The sequence below is a fragment of the Parasteatoda tepidariorum genome, chromosome 5 (assembly GCF_043381705.1).
Source record: "Parasteatoda tepidariorum isolate YZ-2023 chromosome 5, CAS_Ptep_4.0, whole genome shotgun sequence".
In the NCBI taxonomy this organism is placed as follows: Eukaryota; Metazoa; Arthropoda; class Arachnida; order Araneae; family Theridiidae; genus Parasteatoda; species Parasteatoda tepidariorum.
In genome coordinates this window covers 26249925-26271491 of record NC_092208.1, presented here as the reverse complement: position 1 = coordinate 26271491, position 21567 = coordinate 26249925, and the positions used below count along the sequence as shown (strand labels likewise).

Below are 21567 nucleotides of genomic sequence, written 5' to 3'. Positions count from 1 at the left end.
TATATATATATTGATGCATTTAAGCTTCTTAATGCATATTTGATTATTTCAAGATTTAAAGCTTCGGAAGTTAATAAGTTCTTTTATATGTATTTATTTTAAACATGTATTGTGTTCTATAACGCTGCTGTAAGTTATAAAGTTTATCTTTTCGAAAGTTTTCTTTTCGAAGTCTATAACAGTGTAAAAAATAAAACGACATAAATATTTTCTTAGAGAACTATTTAATATTAAAACGCTTAAGATATTTGTTCGCAGTGTCACCGAACTCACATTGCCAGCGATCGATTATGTTAAGCAATTCACGGATTTATATCCATTTCACTTTAAAAAATGTCACCCTCAGGAAATTACAGATTTCCTTTATACGTGACACTGAAAGTATCATTTCTCTACTGGGGGTTTCCTTATCTGCGACAAACAAAAACTTAGAATCTTGTAATATTTCGTAAAAAAATTTAGTCCCTAAAAAACTTTTATTACAATATCTTTTTAAACTGCAAAATCGACAAAACATAAATTTTATCATTAAAATTATCAAGTATCTCATTAAAAATTAATTTTACAGAGTGGAAATTAATTCTATTTTTGAAATGTAATTGAAGAATATAAGTTTTTGTTTCCGCTCAATTTGAGAATCCTCTCTAGCATTGCTGTAGTACAAATTATTCTGCCTTAATAATTACTTTCAATGCGTGGTCATCGAAAAAGAATTCCGTCTGATGGAACTTTATTAAAAATTAATTTTCAACGAATAGAAATAGATCTTTCATTGTTTATAAATTAAGAAAAATAAATTATTACATCAAGACTTAATAAACGAATTTATTAGAATAAATTCAAATTATTGTGAACAACTAGGGTTTTACTTTTTTTCAGCGGGCATATCAAGAGGGTGTCATATTTCTTATCCCATTGTCTGAGAAACATAATTATTCATTTCTAAATCTTCTAATAATTCAGGCAAACTTTAAAATGCATTTATTCCCTAACCACTTTCATGAAACTGGTAAACATCTTAAACTAATTTCCTTTAAAGCAATTTCATTTTATGGAAGCTATATTCGGATAAAAATTTCACTCTAAAACGGAAATTACTTTTTTGATTTATACATTGTGAACTTCTATAGCCTATTCAAGTTCACTGAAAATATTTTTTGATTCATACTTTGATCGGGTGGATACAGGGATAGCACAATTCAATCTTTTTCATTTGTAAATATTTTTTCTTTTAGAATAATAAATGTGATTAGACACAAAAGTAAACTTATACGTAATTATTCATTTAAATTATGCTGCATGTAATTTATTTAAAATTTCATGTTTTTAAAATATCAAAATGATTTAAGTTTCTGAAGAAATTAATTTTTTGAAATGCTTCATTAATGATTTTACTCGAGAAATTTTCAGGATTTTTGAATTGGGCTCACAATCACCCCTGTATGTGTAATTTGAAGGCATTATGAAAATTACAATTTAGTGTGTTGTAAAAGTTTCCAACTCTCATTTTCTTTTTCCTAGGTTGCTTGCTTTTTGACCATTTTTCTAACATATCTTATGGGGACCAACTTCTTCTGGATGTTTGTCGAAGGCCTATACCTCTTCATATTAGTTGTCAAAACATTTACTGTGGATAACATTAAAATTTATGTTTATGTTCTCATTGGATGGGGTGAGTGTTTCAAAATGTTCGAAAAAAAATATTTTTTGTAAGAATTGATTTCTATAAAAGTTAAATAATCAATCATTTTTTCCAGTTTTCTTGATATTTTTTTGCATAAAAGTAGTATCTTGGTTGGTAGGAAGTTGGGCTCGTGTTCATGAGAAAGCGAGTTCGAATCCCACCGGACGAAGAATCCCAGTGTATTAAATGATAACTGGTGTGCGTTAAAACCGTCAGAGTTACAAAGTCCTTCAGGTTCCCGTAACAAAACCTCTAAAGTTACTGAATTAGAGATAGATCGTTTTCTGGTTCAGGTCAAAATAATGATCTGAGGCTGAATAAATGAAATATGATAGAGTCCTCCCTGTAAAACGGACTGTGACGAGTATGTGGCTAAAATCCTATTCTTGGTCAAAGATGGCGCCACTGAAAAATCTAGAAACGCACCCTCTGCCTTCAAAATTTATAAGCAGGCTTGCTGGTAAATGCAAGTGACATAAATAATAACATAACTGTATTAAATAGTAACTAGTTGTAGTAGTAACTTGTAGAAAATTATAAAGTGATAAGATAAAAATAGAAAATTATTTGGTCACTGTACTGCCATGCAATTGAAAAAAAACGACATAAGTGCTTCTATTTCGATTTTAAGAAAAACAATTTGACCATTTTCTTTACCAAGCTAATACTATCTGCGCAATGCACTGAAAAAAGAAGCATAGTCAAAGCTATCAGAATATGATTGAATTTACCGTATTTCTGGCTCTATAACACTAAAAAAGTCGGTAGTTTTTACTGAATTACTTTGCTAATAATTTTGATAAAATTAACAATAAAATATAGTTTTATAATATGTAAAAAAAATTTTAAATGTGGTAAAAATAGATAATTTAACATAATGCCTCAGATCATAACATAAAAACCATTTACTCAGTTAATTGCGTGATAATAAGAACTTAAACTAGTAAGACCAGAATTTCCGGTAAACCGTTACCTTATGAACCGAACAATTACTAAATAAATGGCTTAAATACAGTATAATTTGGATCAGTTAACCAGAATTATGATTTTTTCCATTACTATAGAGTACGGATTTTTTTTATAAGAATTTTTAATCCGTGTTGAATCTTTGAAGATTATTTTTGAAAAAAATATTGCAATATGTACCTTGTGCCAAAGAAAACAGACTACCCTGAATAACTTTTTATCTAATGATAGGATCTTCACAGTTTAGAACTCTTTCTTAATGGTTCGAGGATATGACCCTCGAACTATTAAGATTGAGTAAATTAATTAATTAGTGCAATCGATATTTTAAGTTGCGAAATCAAACACAAAAACGCATTTTCTCTGAATAAGCTTAACTTTATTCAACATATTAAGATTTCTAAGTCTCAAAATATGATCCCCGTAGTGTGGTCAGGATAGCAGTCCAAAGTTTGGACCCCTTACGTTGCGGATGTTAATTTTACTTTTTGCGTGTTTCACCCTATCTCGACAATTTTTTAAGGGAATTGAAAACTTTTTGCACGCAATTATTTCAAATTATTATAATAAATTATAATAAGGAAATTTAATAAATATTTGTATATTTTCTTAATTTTTATTTAATAATAGTCGAAAAATTTTGAATAGTAAGTTACACACATTGTTACATCATTTTTTAAAGTATGTAAATAATTATGGTAAAATTCAAAACTTGAACGAAATCGGTCGAATAGTTTTTGAGAAACCAAATTTTAAAAAAAGTCGTATATTTAAAATTCAATTTTTCATGAACTATTCAATCGATTTCGTTCAAGTTTTGGATTTTTACCTCAAAAAATTAAATACTTCTAGATGATACACAAAATTGTGTACTTAACAGTTCAAAATCTTTTCACTACCATAAAAATTATAAATATTTACTGAAATTTATTATTTGCATGGAATTATCTTTGGATAAACGAATTTTATAACTGAATGAAAAAAATTTTCAATTCGCTTATAAAGTTCCTGATATGTGGCAAAATACAGAGAGAGTAAAATTTACATTAAAGAGTCCAAACTTTGAACCACTCTCCCGGCCAAACTATGGGGATCATATTTCCAAGATTGAAGCTACCCCCTATATTTTAAGGACCATAAATCCGTATTCGTCCAAAAAAAAGTATGTTTATTCAGAAAAAGTACGTTTTTTTTATTTTGTAGCATAAAATATCGTCTGCACTATTTATTTAGAATATTTGAGGTTACCCACTCGAACCAATACGAATGAGTCTTTGAACGTGAAGATCCGATCATTAGATCAAAAGTTATACAGGATAGTCCATTTTCTTGGCATACTGTACCTTATCATATAAAAATCTTTATTTTGAATTTTTTGACATTCAAGTTGATTATTCGATTGCATGGAAATGTGAATAGTAATACAAAAATTATAATATCACCGTAGTACGTTAACAAGAACACATAAGAATATTTGTTGAAAACATATCATTGTTTATCCAACGGTAAATATCATGCTAAGTAACAGGATATTAAGTTGATACTGTCACGCTGATATGATCACATATTATCTGGCGTGGGACTTGTGAATCAATGTTATGGAATCCCTATGGAATACTACGAAGATATATAAATATCATGCTGTCTCTGAACAATGGCTTTCTATTATATTACGCGCGATATTGCGGGAATGCTGAGCTGTTTTGTTGTGTCATTAATAGTTGTGAACTTAAATGTATTTTAATTTAATATTTTGAAAAATCAATATAATGTCAATTTATCATGGGTATTAGAGTATCTGACAGATTCGAAAATGTAAAATTTGAATTGCCCTCTACAAACTGAACGCTATTAATTTAAATTTGTAAAATGATATTTATACAAATTTAAATTTATAATAGCGCATAACAAACTGAGCGCTATTATTAGTTTAAATTTGTAAAAATATCTAGTCACAAATATTAAAATAGCTAGAATTAATTTTAATAGTTAAAACTTGATAAGTATTTTAAAGCTGTGATAATTTGCAATTAATTGTCCCAGAGCTTGAAATATAAAATCTTTAAACACTTATAACATTAATTAATGTTTTCCCTGTAAAGATTGTGAAAAAAAAACTGAGAAAAGAAGTATAGTCAAATTGATTTCAAAACGAAATAACAATCGACTTCAATCGTTATAATAATCGATTCGATAAAGCGAAATAATAATCGATGGTTGTTTTCAAAACAAAAAAGAAANATGTTTTCCCTGTAAAGATTGTGAAAAAAAAAACTGAGAAAAGAAGTATAGTCAAATTGATTTCAGAACGAAATAACAATCGACTTCAATCGTTATAATAATCGATTCGATAAAGCGAAATAATAATCGATGGTTGATTTCTAAACAAAAATAAAATGGTCCCGCAGTGGACTGATCGATAAGACACGGTTCCCAGCAGATCACCGAAGTCGAGCATCACTGTCTGCGATCAGTGTGCGGGTGGGTGACCACTTGGATCAGTCTGTGTAGGGACCGAGGGTGTGCGGTATTGGTCCTCGTTAAACTGTTCTACCGTAAAGTGCTCGACTTCGCGTGCAGGTCGATGGGCTACCGAAGCGCGGGTGCCATCCCCTCTGCAGAGGATCGAAATTGTGATTGATGGCTTGTCTTCGGATCATCCTTAGGGATGTTTCCCAGACAGTCGCCAATAGCCCATTGTGCAGCTCTAGTGCGACGTAAATTAACTACAACAACAACAAAACAAAATAATAAAATAAAAAATAATAATAAGTTGATTTTAAGAATCGTAACACTATATTCACAATATTAAAGTATTAATGTATTACATGTAGGCATGATGTTAAAGTATAAAAATATTAAATAAGCAATATTTGTAGCCTAATTATAAATAAAACAACCGCTTCTACTTTCGTCATTTAAATTACAACATTTTATTACTTTTTCTATTTTATTTCATATAATATATTAATAATTTTTATTAAAACTTTAAATAGAAATCATTTCTAAGTCCTTTAAGCATCACTTACTTATTTTAAAGGACGGTAATCAATACTTATGCCTTCTTCCTTTGATCTTACCTATGATTTATTCCTTTATTACGAGTAAGTCATTAGTCAAAATTTATTGATCAAAATAAATGTCAAAGCAGCTTTTATGCGATGACCATAAAAACTATATATTCTTTTATTAATGTTATTAAATTTTATTATAATCTAGTGATGATCATACAATTTACTTTATGAATATATCTTGATAAAGATATTATGCTTTAAGTTTATTCTAACCGTGAATTTTAGCGAACTTTTTCATCTCGAAATGAACTCTGAATTTAAAATTTGTTTGGATATATTTAGTTCATGAATTTTGGAAAGGTAATTTTTTATGATTTTATTAATTACATACAAAAGGGCCCGTCAATTTTGGTTAAAATATTGCTTACATTTAAAGTAAAACTATATTAATTTATTAAGACTTAGTTCAAATTACATATTAATTATGTTAACTACGCTTTGCTAATTTGCGTTAACTATTATTTTCCTACTTAAAAAATCATTACTGAATCTAATTTAAATAATTTAGGAGCATAAATTAGAAACTAAATAACGTGGCATTCATGTACTAATTATGGCTTTATTTCAATGCGTTATATATATANATTCCCAAATGTATGATTCAATTTTTTGATATTTTAATACACTGAATCACTTATTCAGATATATATGGTGAAATTTACTTTTCATTTGTGTATTTTTTACTTAATATTTTGTTATGAGAACTGTAATTGTGCAAACCAGAATTTCCGGTAAACCGTTACCATATGAACAGAAAAATTATCAGATAAATGATTTAAACACTGTATATGTTGCTTTTTATTACCAAAAGTATGTTGTTGTTTTTTTACCAAAAATGTCCAAATGTCACATGTTTTTTTACCAAAACCCATACTGTACGTTACTAGATTGTTTTTCTTCGTGTGGATGTTACTCATTCGATTACTCTCATTTCAAACTCTTTTTTATAAACTTGTTACTTGATTGGACTTAAATACTCATGCAAAAATTTTCAAGAGTGTCTATAAAGTCTATAATGCTAAATGAATCATATTAATTCTATTAGTGGCTGGGTGGTGCAGTTGGTTTGTCGTCGGCCTTCTGAGCCCAAGTCTGCGGGTTCGATCCCCGGCCCAGACGCCGGATTTTCTGGATGCAGAAAATCCTCAGCGGCCATGTCGTATGATTATGCGGCATGTAAAAGATCCCTGGAGTGCCTTATTGGTTCTTGGCATTTCCGACAAAATTAAATTCCTAGTGCACTTTAGCATCTAAATAGAGACTCGGTACTGCCATCTAGTGGTAGTCCTGAAAGAGTGGATACCACTTCTGGAGAACACACTAGGTCTGCTCAACTGGAAGAATTATTGTGCAGCTCATTGGAAATAATAATCCTATTATTAATGCCAAGTAAAACTTTTCAGCTTAACATCGAAATTTTTTCATGTTGTAAGTGGTAAACAAAGAAATACATTTATGATTAACTGGATCTGTTGCGCATAACTTAAATGTATTCGAGGTGCAATACTAAATCTGGTTCCAAACACAAAAAGCATAACTTTTTTTGATTATGTTAGGCCTAACAAAAACAAATTATTTTCCTTAAAAATTTAGTATTTTATTTCAAAGGGAATGGTATTTTAGTACATCTATCACTTCTGTATTCATATGTAAGTTTTATATGTATCCATATGTATTCATATGTATCTTTTTCAATTCAAACTTATTGGAATAGATATTATTGCTGAGAAACTAGAAAATCAAAGCAATATTTCTTTCCAGGCACATGCCTGGGAAAACCAGAAATAGTCATCTACGCAGCTGATATTTTTACTGGCATCAATTACTCTTAACGAAACAATTTCGATTGCAGCTCTTAAATCCTTAGAGCAGAAATTTTCCTCGAATGGATGCAAATTTGAAAATATTTACGTTGGTTCAAGGTATTGCCAATTCAAAGGACAATACTCTACTTGTTTAAGAATTTTGATTATGGAATGCACTCTAAAAAATTTCTGTAAAAAAATAACATAAATATATAACTTTCCAACAGTTAACTTCTGTCCTCTTAAACTACAGAAATTTACTGTTAAACTTCAGAAATTTACGGTTAAACTTCAGAAATTTACGGTTAAACTACAGAAATTTACGGTTAAACTTCATAGTAATCTACTAAAATAGACATTGTTTCTGCTAGCAAGTAAAATCTGTAACCTTTGATACTGATTTTATCTGCTGGAAACAGATTTTTTCAGTTTTGAATATGAATAAATTTAATATCAAAGCGGCAAAAATAATTGGACGCATTGAAACTGTCGCCGACCGGTTTGCATGGTGGTTAAGGTGTTGGGCCAGGTAATTCCTGTGTTTTAATCCCGCTTCGATGGAAATAAATAAAAATTCTCTGACGATTCTTTGAAGCGTGATGTCTTTCGATGTCTCAAAAATTTCAGAAAATCACCCGCAAATTAAGTAATTAGAAAATTAATCCAAATCTTAAAAATCTGTTTCATTTTGCAAACCAAAGGTCACTTTTATGCCAAATTTCTTTACCGAAGCCCTGAGGACCATACCCTGACCGGTGGAATATATCTGATACGTAACGATATTTTCTGTAGCTACAGGAAATTTTGGTCTCGGTTCGGTTTCGGTTTCTCAGTAGTATAAGAATGATTTCTGGCAACTTGACAGAATGTTTTTTACTGTGTGGGGGGTAAACTTATTTTCAAAATGGTGACACTGAAGCCTGTAAATATTTTTTTTTAAAAGGGGGCATGACGGGATAAAAAAAAGCATCTCATAATCGATATAAAATTGTTGAGATGCGTTAGTAAAAAAAACATACTTACATGAAAAAATTATCGTTTAGAAAAATGAAAAATATTAAAGTATCTTACGTAATATTTTTCAAAATATTTTCTGGAGGAAAAAAAATGGTTGAAATGCTAATTAAAAATATCCTTGGCTTATAATGCATTTCTAAGTATTTAAAAATTTATTTTTAAATTCCTCACGAAAATACGTGCTCAGTATTGATTTTAAAAAACGTTTAATTTGAAACTCGATTTTGCGAAAAAGAATTAATTACGTTATAAGGAATCTAATAACAACCTATTCACGTGAAAAGTTCCGTATGTTTTACATTCCACTTTCCTTATCCATTATGAATAAACGCATTCTACAAAAAGAAAAAAAAAGTGGTTCAAGAACTATGAAATATTTTGGAAGAATAACACACTTGTTTTCTTAAATGAAAACAAATAAAAAGTTTATTTCCTTCGCAGAAGAATTTTCAGCAACAAGTTAATAATAACTTACCTAAACTAATATTTTACCTTAACGAACTTTGTGCTTGAAATATTTACAATGCATGTAATGTTTCTTTTTACAATGTTTTTTATTTCTATTATTCGCGTGATTGCACTTATATTTTCATAAAGAATGCGGTTTTAATGTTTGCAAATTTTATCGTGCAGTTTTAGGAGAAGTTTGAAACTGGCTTTATTACATTTTGTAAAGCCTCGATGTTTGTTTTTGCTTTTTGTGGCGGATTGTCTTAAACATTTTCTGAAATAAAGTTAAAAATGTTTATTTTAAACATCTAATCTCTCACTGGAATAAGTTGTAAAAATACATGAAATGCCACTTACAAAAGTGAAAGTTTGTATAGTGGCACGATTTAAAGTGGGGAAATAATATCTTAAATATTTTTCTGTTTATTTCGAGGAGTTACAGGCTGGTATGAATTTCAATTTTAACTTTAAAAGCACCTATTCCCATTGATAGTTTGCAACAAGCAAAAAGCACTGTTACCTGTAATTAATTAAAGTACATGTTTTATGCATGAAATATTTTACATTTATTTCAAAAAGTTATGGTTGCCTTAGACAGTAATTTTTACCCCAAATGTGAGGCCTATTTTTACTGATGTTTTGCAGTAAGTGAAAAGCACTACTGACTTTAAAAAGCGCATAAATTAAAATACATGGTCCATATATAAAACATTTTGTCTGTTCAAAAAGTTATAGAGTGTCTTAAACTGATATTTTAACCCTAAATGTGACCCCTATTTTTAATGATGTTTTGAAGTAAAGAGCACTGTTATGTTTAAAAAGTTGCCTAAATTTTATTTTCTAACCGTCATTGAACAGCCGACCCAATTTTGGGTTCACGACAACCAATTTTCAACTCCGTAGCCTTTTAATTTTGCACCCAATCCAGAAGACAAGGGAACTCCTGGTTTAAATATTGGGAGACATTTGCCCTCGTGGAGAGGACTTTTTGAGGGAGCTAACCCGCATTTGCGTTAAATGGAGAGGGAAACACGAAAACCTGCCACGGTTAATAGTCTGATTTCAAAAGTGACTCTAACTCATGATCCGTCTACTAATGATGATAGATCACGACTGCACTGTAGTTAGTGCGAGTCGGGTGCAGAATTGGAATCAACTAGCCATCGCTAGGATTTGAACCCCGTTCACCTCATTAGAAGGCGGTCGTTCTATCCTGTAAGCTTCATAAATTAAAATACATGTTTCATAAATGATAATAGATGCGACTACATGCTTCATAAATGATAATAAATGCGACTACATGTTTCATAAATGATAATAAATGCGACTACATGCTTCATAAATGATATTAAATGCGACTACATGCTTCATAAATTATAATAAATGCGACTACATGCTTCATAAATGATAATAGATGCGACTACATGCTTCATAAATGATAATAAATGCGACTACATGTTTCATAAATGATAATAAATGCGACTACAATGCCCCGAATTATAAATTTCTGGACATTTTTATTTATTCCCAAATGTATGATTCAATTTTTTGATATTTTAATACACTGAATCACTTATTCAGTAGGGTGTTGATTTAGAAATTCACTGTTTCTGTGATTCGCTTTGATTGACGAAGAAACAGTTCATAACAGGGGAAACGCCTTGCCCCTAGAGTTGTAAGGTGACATTTCTGGGCATGGGTATCTATACAATTTCAATCCAGATGTCCTAATTCCGTGTCCTAACTCCTCATCATCAGGATTAAAATTGCATAGGAACCCATGTCCAGAATTGTTGTCATGCGTCGCTGACGGTGCTTTCTTAATGTGAACTGTTTCTTTATGTGCTTCTGAACAGGTCATAATAGGGAATACCTCTGGTAGCCTAGACTAAAGATTGAGGTAGCCTACGACGATATCCTATGGCAAGAGTTTCTGTGTTGTTTAAATCCAGATGATTTTTCCTAACTATCCATCATCAGGATTAAAATTGCATTGGAACCCATGTCCGGAAATTTCGTCATACGCCGCTAGGGACGCTTTCATGTTATGTTTCTTGGTGTGCTTCTGAACAGGTCATAATAGGGAAGTGCCTCTTGCCGCGTATGACGATGTTCGGCGGCAAGAGTTCCTATACTGTTTAAATCCTGATAATGTGCCCTAGAAGCTTATCACAACATTTTTGCAATCCCTGTTATTAATGTAACGTTTTTAAACTCGTACATTTCGACAAAAGAATAGACTAAAAATGACATTTAAAAAAACTGTAGCTTCGAAAAAGAAATCAATTGCAGATTTGAGGCCAGCAAAGTGAAAATATCCAAAATTCGTTCAAAAAATCTCAATCAAATTAAAAGCAACAAAAAAGAAAAGAAAAAAACTGTTACCCGTGGTAATTTAGAAATGTTTTTAGATTAAAAACTAACTACGGAATAAACAATCAACCTAAAACATTATTATTAAAAATCCACAAACATACTAAAATTTAAGAAATAAAATGTTTTCTCTCAAATTAAAGAAAATATCGTCGTATCCCTGAAGCAGTTTTCACAAATGTACACATTTTCAATTTCTTCTGATCAGTTTTAAGTTCCAAAAGTATCATTTATGTTTCAGTCCCTGTATGCATATTAATTATTTGAATACATTTAAAATGTCGAACTTTAATAACTTTTCTAGTAATTTCTGTTCCCATGACATTCGATCTCTGAAATCATTAGGCACATCATTAATAACTATGCATTTTTCAAAATGAGGAATTAAAATGTTAAGGAATATAATATTTAAGGTTTCTTCAATTTTATCTTCTCAATTATAAATGAAGGGATATAATGTAGTAGAATATTATTTTTAATGTTTTAATAAAATTCCAAATACATTTAGAAAACTCATGCTATTCTTATGAATAACTGTTTAGAAAATCGTTTGATTTCTTTTTATCGAAATTATTGGAAAAATATACAATTTATAAAAAATACTTTTTGCTGGATATCCTTATAATAAACAGAGACATTGTTTATTTTAAACGAGATTATTTTAGACATCTAAGATCTAGATTTCATATTTCTTCACGAAAAGTATAAAATTATTCATAATTGCATTCAAATAAGCTCTAGCCACTTTAGAGCTTAGTTCCGGATACTAGAAAATGACCTATGATTGGAAAAATCGATATGTGTAAAACAGAAAATAATGGTTTACTTTGAAGGGAAAAAAAACCCACGTGTAGTTTGTCTATGGAAAGAACACCCCTCACCACAAAATCTAAGTCTGTCGCTATCTGTCTGTTGCTATGGAAACAAGAAACAGCGCATTTCAAAGAGAAGATTATTTCTCTCCTCCGATTCCCTTTCTCCCGTCGACCAAGCCATAACCTGCATTAAATATAGTTTCAAAATTAGTTACAAAGTATGTCAATAGGTGGCGCTGTAGATTAGGAAAACTATAAAGCAATGTTCTGCTACATCTCAGACAATTCCAGTTAAAAATATTTGCACGGCTATATGTACATATTTCTCTCAAATTACATTTCCTTGTTGTTGCATATAGGGTATGCCATATTTTAAAGTTTTTTTTGTCTACATCACTGTCTGTTAACAAATCTAATTTTAAATCTAAAATTTTCTTTTGAATATTATTCACAATTTTATCTTGAATTTGAACTTTGAATTTTCTGATTGAGGAAAAGCCTTTGGTTCTGTAAGCAGAATACAGTAAACTGACAATTGATTCTACAAATTCAATCTACATTCTTCAATTGATTCTACAAATCATCCGCCATTTTTAGGATGCCTGGTATAAAAAATAAGTATTATTTTTAAAACAAATGCCACAAAATAAAAATAAAAGTAAATAATATTTTTAGCTTTTAGTTTTTCATTAATATTTTTTCGAAGCATAAAGACTTACGCAAAAACCACGATTATCACAAACCGCAGGCAGGTAATAAAATAATATCTATATTTTATTGCTCATTGAGTGTGTTAAGGATTAATTTCTTTTTCTCCATTTGCGTCCGTTTTCTCCATATTCTTCATACAATCAATCTATTTTTATAAAAATCTTATTATCACATATTTAGTTAAAAATACAAAACTGAATCGTACATTTAATGGAACAAATAGCGTTTTTGTCATGCTCTAGGGCATCATGATGAAATTTTAACACATTTACCAAATTTTATCGCATATGTAATAAAACACTATTTTATCGTTAATTTTATAAAAATCATTACCAAAGAGCTGTTTGGTGTTGCCATAGAGCTAGAATAGTAGTTTTGACCATACTTTTTTTCTCATATATATATATATAGGGAAAAAGTTCCTTTTTTTCTCCATTTCTTATGAAATTTTTTGTTAAATGAAACAATGTAAAATATATATTTACCGCTTAAAGGCATTGGATTCTGCTTTTTTTCCTTACTATTTAACAAAACCAATCTTCCTAGCCGAAAGAGGATTGAATCATTTTGAATCATTTTCCACAAAAAGGGCACTTACCTTCAAGCTTTCACCAATATCTAGATTGAGTAAGATATTTGGCTTATTTCAGAAGCATTTCTTACATCAATATAAAGAAGAGGGACAAAAATAATGGCAAGCCTAAACGATCGAAAGAAACCACACATAGAAAGAAAAGAATTTCTTTTTGGCGAAGAACGGAAAAGGTATCGGGTCGAAATTGACAACATATGGGACAGCACCATAAGGACAAAGAATATAAGGAGTCAATTTTAAAAGTGCCTGAACTTGGTATGTCACATCCTTCTGACTGATATTGAAACTTCTGACTACCATTTTTCTGTCTGGCTGGTATTGAAAAATCAAGGATAGTAGATTCACTACAATCGTATATTGGAATTTTTTTTTTAGATGACAAAAGGGATCACGGCATCTATTCAGCCAAATGATAAATTTTGTACTGTAAATTGAACATATAAGGAATTTGAGTTTTAACCAGTTTATTATAAATCTGGAAAGAGACATTATTAATAAATGAATGAAAATAGATTTCTTTTTTTAAGATATTTTGTTCTTTTTTTTTATGTTAAAAGCAATAAAAGGATAGAAAAAATATAATCTGAGAATAATGTATGGTTACTGAAGTATAACTTTTAATCTATTCGTACTGAATGTACTGTTACTGAACTGTTACTGAATGTACTGTTACTGAAGTATAACTTTTAATTTCTTTTCTATAATATACTAAACAAAGTGTTTATATTCGCTATCCCCCGATTCTCCGTTTTTCTGTCTCTTTGACTTCTCCTAAATAGCAAGAATAAACTCTAATGGTTCACTTTACTCTAACTCTGCACCCACCAGCTCGTGATAGGAGACCTATACTTGAGTCATGATAAATGCTTCTCCGTTTTTCTGTCTCTTTGACTTCCCCTAAATAGCAAGAATAAACTCTAATGGTTCACTTTACTCTAACTCTGCATCCACCAACTCTTGATAGGAGATCTATACTTGAGCCATGATAAATGCTAGCCAATTAAGTCTGTAATTTTGCTAATATAACAATTCGTGTTTGTGTAATTTTTGTGAAAAATGAGTGCTAAATTCCTTCAACTAACACACAAAGTTTGTATTTAAATATGTCCTTAAAGTATTAGTCTCCTTATGTTTTAAATGTTTCTCAGTAGAGGTAAATGAACTTAATTTCATAAGTTTATTTACCTCAGTAGATCTACTGAGGTAAATAAACTAAAATGCTCGTGATAGGAGATCTAATGCTCGTGATAGGAGATCTATTAAGTTTAATAAACTTAATAGGTCTCCTATCACGAGCTGCACCCACCAGCTCGTGATAGGAGACCTATACTTGAGTCATGATAAATGCTTCTCCGTTTATCTGTCTCTTTGACTTTACAATAATAGCAAGAATAGCAAGAATAAACTCTAATGGTTCACTTTACTCTTAACTCTGCACCCACCAGCTCGTGATAGGAGACCTATACTTGAGTCATGATAAATGCTTCTCCGTTTATCTGTCTCTTTGACTTTACAATAATAGCAAGAATAGCAAGAATAAACTCTAATGGTTCACTTTACTCTTAACTCTGCACCCACTAGCTCGTGATAGGAGACCTATACTTGAGTCATGATAAATGCTAGCCAATTGTGTCTATAATTTTGCTCATATAACAAATCGAGTTTGTGTAATTTTTGTGAAAAATGAGTGCTAAATTCCTTCAACTAACACCCAAAGTTTGTATTTAAATATCTCCTTAAAGTACTACTCTCCTTATGTTTTAATATTTCTCAGTAGAGGTAAATAAAATTAATTTCATAGAATCATTTTTCGCAAAAGATGAAATACAAAATAATTCTAAATTCTCATTTTCTATAAGAAATAGACTTTTATTATCTTTCAGTGTCTGCGAAATTTAAAATTATTTAACATATTCAAGTGAAACAAAATTATAAAAATTCTTTATTGTCTTAAAAGTAGCTTGATTTACCTCAAAATCATAAGATTTAGTATTTTATTTTGTGAGAAAAAGAACTATTTCAGAAAACGATTTCATGATCGTTTTCATAACTTTTTCCAGTTTTCAATTCGCTCCTGCAAGAGACATTAGATTTATTTAAGCCACAATTCAGCAGCCAATCCGGCTCGAAACGCATGTGTGACGTCGCTTTCAGGTACCCAATTAAATCTGATCCGAAAATTGATCCAGCGTGATAATAAACCAAATCTAATAGCCGTAACATTAACACGCCAACTTGTTTATGCATAACTAGCTGGTTTCAGCTGTCTTCCTCTTCTTCTTCTCGAGTTACAAGTACCCAATTTTTAAATTATACTGTTAAATAAAATAGCGCATATCCTGACACACTTTGGACAGCAAATTATTTTTAAATTTTTAGTAAAAATTGTTCGATTTTTAGCACAATTGCATGGTTCTTATTATAATAAGAAATGTGAATGCAGTATTCACTTTAATTTCAACATTAATGAACAAAAATCTAAATTTGAAGTGATAATCATGTTCTAAAAATTGCAATTTTTACTTGCTGTAGATAAAACTGTAAACATTTATTTTAAATAATATTTTATTGTATTTTATTTCAAACCGTGCTTCGAAAGAATAGATCTTCATTCTCCGTACATAAAACTGTAAAAATTTATTTGAATCAGTAATTTTTTTTTTAATTTTAAAATTTTTAATATTAATAATTAGGTACCTGCAAGTGACGTCATGCGCGGGTATTGAACCTGATTGGCTGTTTAATTGTGGTAAATGAATGCATTAAAATGATTTAGTAATTCTAATCAAATTGAAGGCAGAACAAAAAATCGTTTAATGAATTTCATGGTAGCTGCTTGGAATTTTGCTAAACCCTTTGACGGTGCTGTGCTTAAAACACACATTTCAAACTTAATACTTTTTCACATAACAAATCAGTTTTAACGTATTAAAAAATTTAAAAATCAACTAATAGCATAACTTTAGAGCACAAATAATGTAGCTAACAAAAACCGATGATAATTTTGGCATTATAAAGAGTGCTATCATTAGCACTGAAAATATCGCAGGGGTGAAATTATCAGAGGCTCAAAATTGTTTTTAAATGTTTATAAAAAATTTACTAAAAAGACATAAACTTTTGTAAATTGTATCATTATAATTCCGTTCTCTTTTAGTTTTTCCAGCTTTGATAGCAGCAACGTGGGCCATTGTAAAAGGCCACTTTGGACATACTATTGATTCACTTGCACCCCAAGGGTAAGTTTTTTCGAAATTCTTCCATTTACTTTTTTAACGAACTGCAGAATGCTTCTATTAATTCGCAGGTCTGTTATAATAACATCTGAAAGTATAATGTGAATTAAGTATCAATTTAATATGTTGCGAAGCCGCCTTCACTTGTCATCATGTACTTCTGTACTTAAATATAAAAGTTTCAGAATCTGAAACAACTTTAAAAATCCTCATGAGGAATGTTCTTCAGTTGTAACGATGGAATTTTCTTAGGAACTTCGACATCTTTTTACTTTGCTCAATTAGAATAATTTGTTTGTTTTCTGAAGTTGTGTTCCTCGTTCGAAATGTTCTTCAATTCTAACGATGGGGTATTCCTAATGACTTCAACAATCTTGTACCTTGCTCCATTATTTTATTTTATTTTATAACTGTTTTTGAACAGCCCACCCGATTCTGGGCTTACGACTACCAACGGTACAACTCAGTATCCTTGTAATTTTGATCCCAATCCTGAAGACAAGGGAGCTCCTGGATCAGTACCCCCAGAGGTATTGATTTGTTATGGGAACATAGAGGACTTTGTGATCCAAAAGATTTAACGTGCATCTGTCACTATTTACTACACGGGGATCTTCGGCGGCGGGGATGGAATCCACCAGCTCTTCGACATGGGCCCAGTGCTCTACCAGCCAGGCTATCTCTGCCTCCTTGCTCCATTAGCGAAATTCGTTTGTTTTCTGAAGTTATATTCCTCTTTTGGAATGCTTTGGAATGCTCTTCAATTCTAGCGATGGGATTTTCTTAGTGACCTAATACCTTGTTCCATTAGCAAAATTTGTTTTCGGAAATTGTGGAAATGAATTATTTACCATTTTACGACAAATCCTTTGCAGACTCTTTTTTTCCTTCCAAAACTGACAAATTTGCTAAAGGAACAAGCTTTAAAGATGTCAAAAACAGATAATGGTTACTTCTAAACTAATTAGATGGGTTTGAAATCCAAATAGTATTTTCAAACGTTATTAGATCAGGCAATTACTTGCCGTAACTTATAATTGGTACACTAGTTTTGTTTGAATTGAACTTAAAACTCGTGTATGTTGTTACGAAATACGTTGAATTTTACTAATTTAGTACATCAATAAATATACTTACGTAAGCCGTTTATCATGAAACCATTCGTAGCAGGTGAGAGCTTGTTATAATTGCATTTTCATCATTTCAGAGTTTCTAATTTTTAAAAAAATACTGAAATAATAAATATTTTTAGTCTTTATGAGTTATTATTGATTAATATCTTGTTAGAGATAGTTTTGAACTTTGAGGCATTCTAAAAAGAAAAAAGTGGTAATCGAATTTGACCAGTTCCATCTTAATACCTCAAGTCTTATTTAAAACTGTATATACAATACATTTTTCCACCATGAATAAAAAATTCTTTACACAATATTATTGTTTTATATACGTATAGAAAAACTTTAGAACTAATTTTTTTTATTACAATTGCTATATTTTATAGTTATAATTAAATTAGATATAGTACGTATGCTTGGAAAAAATATGAAATAGATCTAATCCATGAAATTTTCGTTCTTCCGTAAGAAAGCTTTTTTCCCTAATGCAACCTCATAGTACCTTTTTGTGACAAGGAAAAAGAAAAGAAAGAAAGCTTTCATCGCACAAAAACTTTCTTGGAGCATATTTTGTCTATTTTTGTGAGACTATATCTATGAAAAGTTTTGAAAAGCCATAAGAGGAATGCCCCTAGGAAAGAACGTTGAAATCAAACACATTGTTTCGTATGTTAAGTGACATAAGACTAAAGGGATTATTCTAAGTTGCAATCTTATGTAAGTCATTTTTATTATAATATCGTCTGGTTCAAGTTCAGATCATCGAAAAGTATTTTTCGTTGATAACAGTATTAATAGAAATAGGATGCCTGCAAGTGACGTAGTGTGGGCATCAATGCTATTGCGCATGCTCACGGAGCCCAAGTGTAAACGAAATTTTCTCTAGATCAGTTTATGATATTATAAAATTATCTGTTTGCTTTGATAGTAAACAAATTATCTCCCCTACAAGTAGATAATTATATAATATTACAAATTTAGCTCGGGAAAAATTCCGTTTACACTTTTATCCGTGAGCATGCGCAAAGCATCCAAGAGATCACATGTCTGGATATAAATGATCTCCTTCTTCGTGAAGTGCAAGTACCCAATTCTATCTATAAAAGAAAGTATCCAAAGTCTCAATTGCCATAGTTTTCTTTTTATGCATTTTTGAAAGCATAATGTATGAAATTTATTTTGCTTTTCGTGGAATAATTATTTAGTTATGAATAAAATTAAAAATTATAAGTTACACTGTGCAATATGAAAAATTCAAAACTCCATTTAAGCTTGGGGACTTTAAGTATTTTAACAACACTCAACAATAACAACTTGCAAACAACAGAAAGGCAGTCTCATCAAATTAGCAAAGTCTTATTCTCGAAGTTTCGAAGCTCTAGAGGCATTTTAAAGCGAAATATTCGAGAATAGTAGATTGGCGACTTTTCTCGTACAAAATCAGTACGTGAGGGGCCATTTCGGTTCTGATACAGTAATCAAGCATTTCAAGCATAAAGACTCCCAGAATTTCATCTAAAGAACAGTAAAAAACATTCAAACTTGTCGTTAACGTTTTTTTTCAGCAGATTTTACCTTAAATATGTCGTTAGGTTTTATTCGTACAGCAGACTAAGTTTTTTTTAAAGGAATTATTTTTATTTAAGATTCTTCTCATTAATCCGGAACTTCAATATTTGCATTTTAAAAAACTAAAACTTGAAGATAAAATTTAAAAATTGGACTGAAAATTTGCTCATTTGAGTGACAAATTTCAAACATCTTATATAACTTAAATTTTTTTGAAATATATATAACTAGTTTTAGTCATATAACATAGTTTAATAGCTGAATTAGAAATCTAATGAGAAATCGTTAGAGATTACAATGCATAATATAAATTTTCTTTAAATTATAAATATAACTATTTCATGTAGTTTTGAATACTAAATTTAGTTTTCTTTCAGCTGTCCATGGCAGACAAGAGATTATTATGATTACATATTTATCAGTCCGGTCCTTCTCGTTTTATTAGTAAGTAAATTTGGAATATTTCTAATTTTTGAATAAATTTTAAATGCCAGAAAGGAAAATTTATTTAGAATGATGGTCTTCCGAAATCTGACAATACATACGGGTGATGCGCAAACAACGACACATTTATCTCTAACACAGCTGTATTTTTACTTCTGTGAACTGAATTAAAAAATCAGACAAAACACAAGTACGCTGTAGATTGCTCGCAAAAGAAAAAGGAACGAACATCCGGAATAACTTTTAATCTATTGATCGGATTTATACTCAGTCTTAATGGTTTAAAAGCTTAACTTCAAATATTCAAAATAATTTGCGCAATTAATCTTTGTTGTTGTTACATATGTGTTGTTGCAATATTATGTTATAATATTGCAACACAATGTTACAATATATGCATATGTTATAATATATGCATTATGTTATATATGCATACATAAATAAATAATACTATTATATTATATATTTATGTATGCAATATTATGTTGCGAAATCGAACAAAATATGTATTTTCTCTGAATTATTACCAATGATTTGACAAGGAGAGTGATCGAAAGTTTTGACCCGTTAATGTAAATTTCACTTTTTGCTTGTGTCGCCATATCTAGAGAACTTCTTAATAAATCTCGAACTAACAATAGAAACGTAAGTTTTTTTTTATTTCATCGAACTCTTTGTACACTTGTCTACACATTTTTCTAATTTTAAGTCTTTTAGATTTTGAGTAGTTAAAGCAAAATGTAACGTATAGCAAAAAATTGAGAATTTTTTTTTAGAAAAGACATTTAAAATTTCAATAATTTTGAAGCAAATTGGAAGTTTGGAAATACAAACTCGGTGTTAAGTTCATTAACAAATGTGACCTTTGATCATGTCAAATATGAACTCTGTAGTTGCATTCCTACTGCGTGTAGAGCGGCCGTAGGGTATTTTTTCAACAATTTTAAATGTTAATAATTCTCGAACAAATTATCGAATGCTATTTTTTATTTCACCATAATTCCTGTACACTTTTCGATACACCAAAGTAATTTCAAAAGCTTAAGTCTTATAGTTTTTGGGCAATAAATCAAAATATAGCGTTAAATTGAACTCCCAGAACAGCGTCAACGGCTGCCCTTATTTTTTAATACAGAGAGATATACTAAGTATACTCTAAATAGAAACAAATGTTAAATCCGTTTTTAAATGATCTAATATGCCCTTAAAAATATCAAGGAAAAAAAGCTTTTTTTAAAAAAAAAAGCTTTTTTCAATTGATTAATTACTAATTAATTTTTTTCCAATTAATTAATTATAAATTAATTTTTTCAATTAATTAATTATAAATTAATTTTTCAATTAATTAATAATTAATTATGAACAAGTAATTATAAATTAATAATTAATACAAGAATTATTTATTAATTTCATATTTAGTAAAAAAAAATAATTTCTATTATGCCTTTTCCAAAATATACAAATATCTCTAAATTGTATTTTGTTTGTTGAAAATTTTCTGTGCAATTTATCTTTAAGAGTTACTCTGTAAGCATTCACGGCTTGTGACATTTTTTAATTGTAAAGAACCCCGAATCAGAAAACTAATAATTATCTAGTTAATTGTCTCCTTGTCCTTAATAAAGTATCGCTTGATATGCAAAACGCAAATGAAGCAACCTGTTTAGTTAAATTTGAGAATACTATAAAAAAAATTGTATTTTCAATAAGCTC

At 29.9% G+C, this 21567-nt stretch overlaps 1 protein-coding gene across 1 annotated transcript in view; it reads left to right on the top strand.

The window, feature by feature from the left end:
* Positions 1-21567, top strand: part of LOC107452238 (diuretic hormone receptor-like) — a 186923-nt gene that overhangs the window by 149135 nt on the left and 16221 nt on the right. Inside the window, exons 8-10 of the mRNA XM_016068585.3 lie at positions 1522-1672; positions 16648-16729; positions 19788-19854. Coding sequence (XP_015924071.1) covers positions 1522-1672; positions 16648-16729; positions 19788-19854 — 300 coding nt within the window. The remainder of the gene's footprint in view (positions 1-1521; positions 1673-16647; positions 16730-19787; positions 19855-21567) is intronic.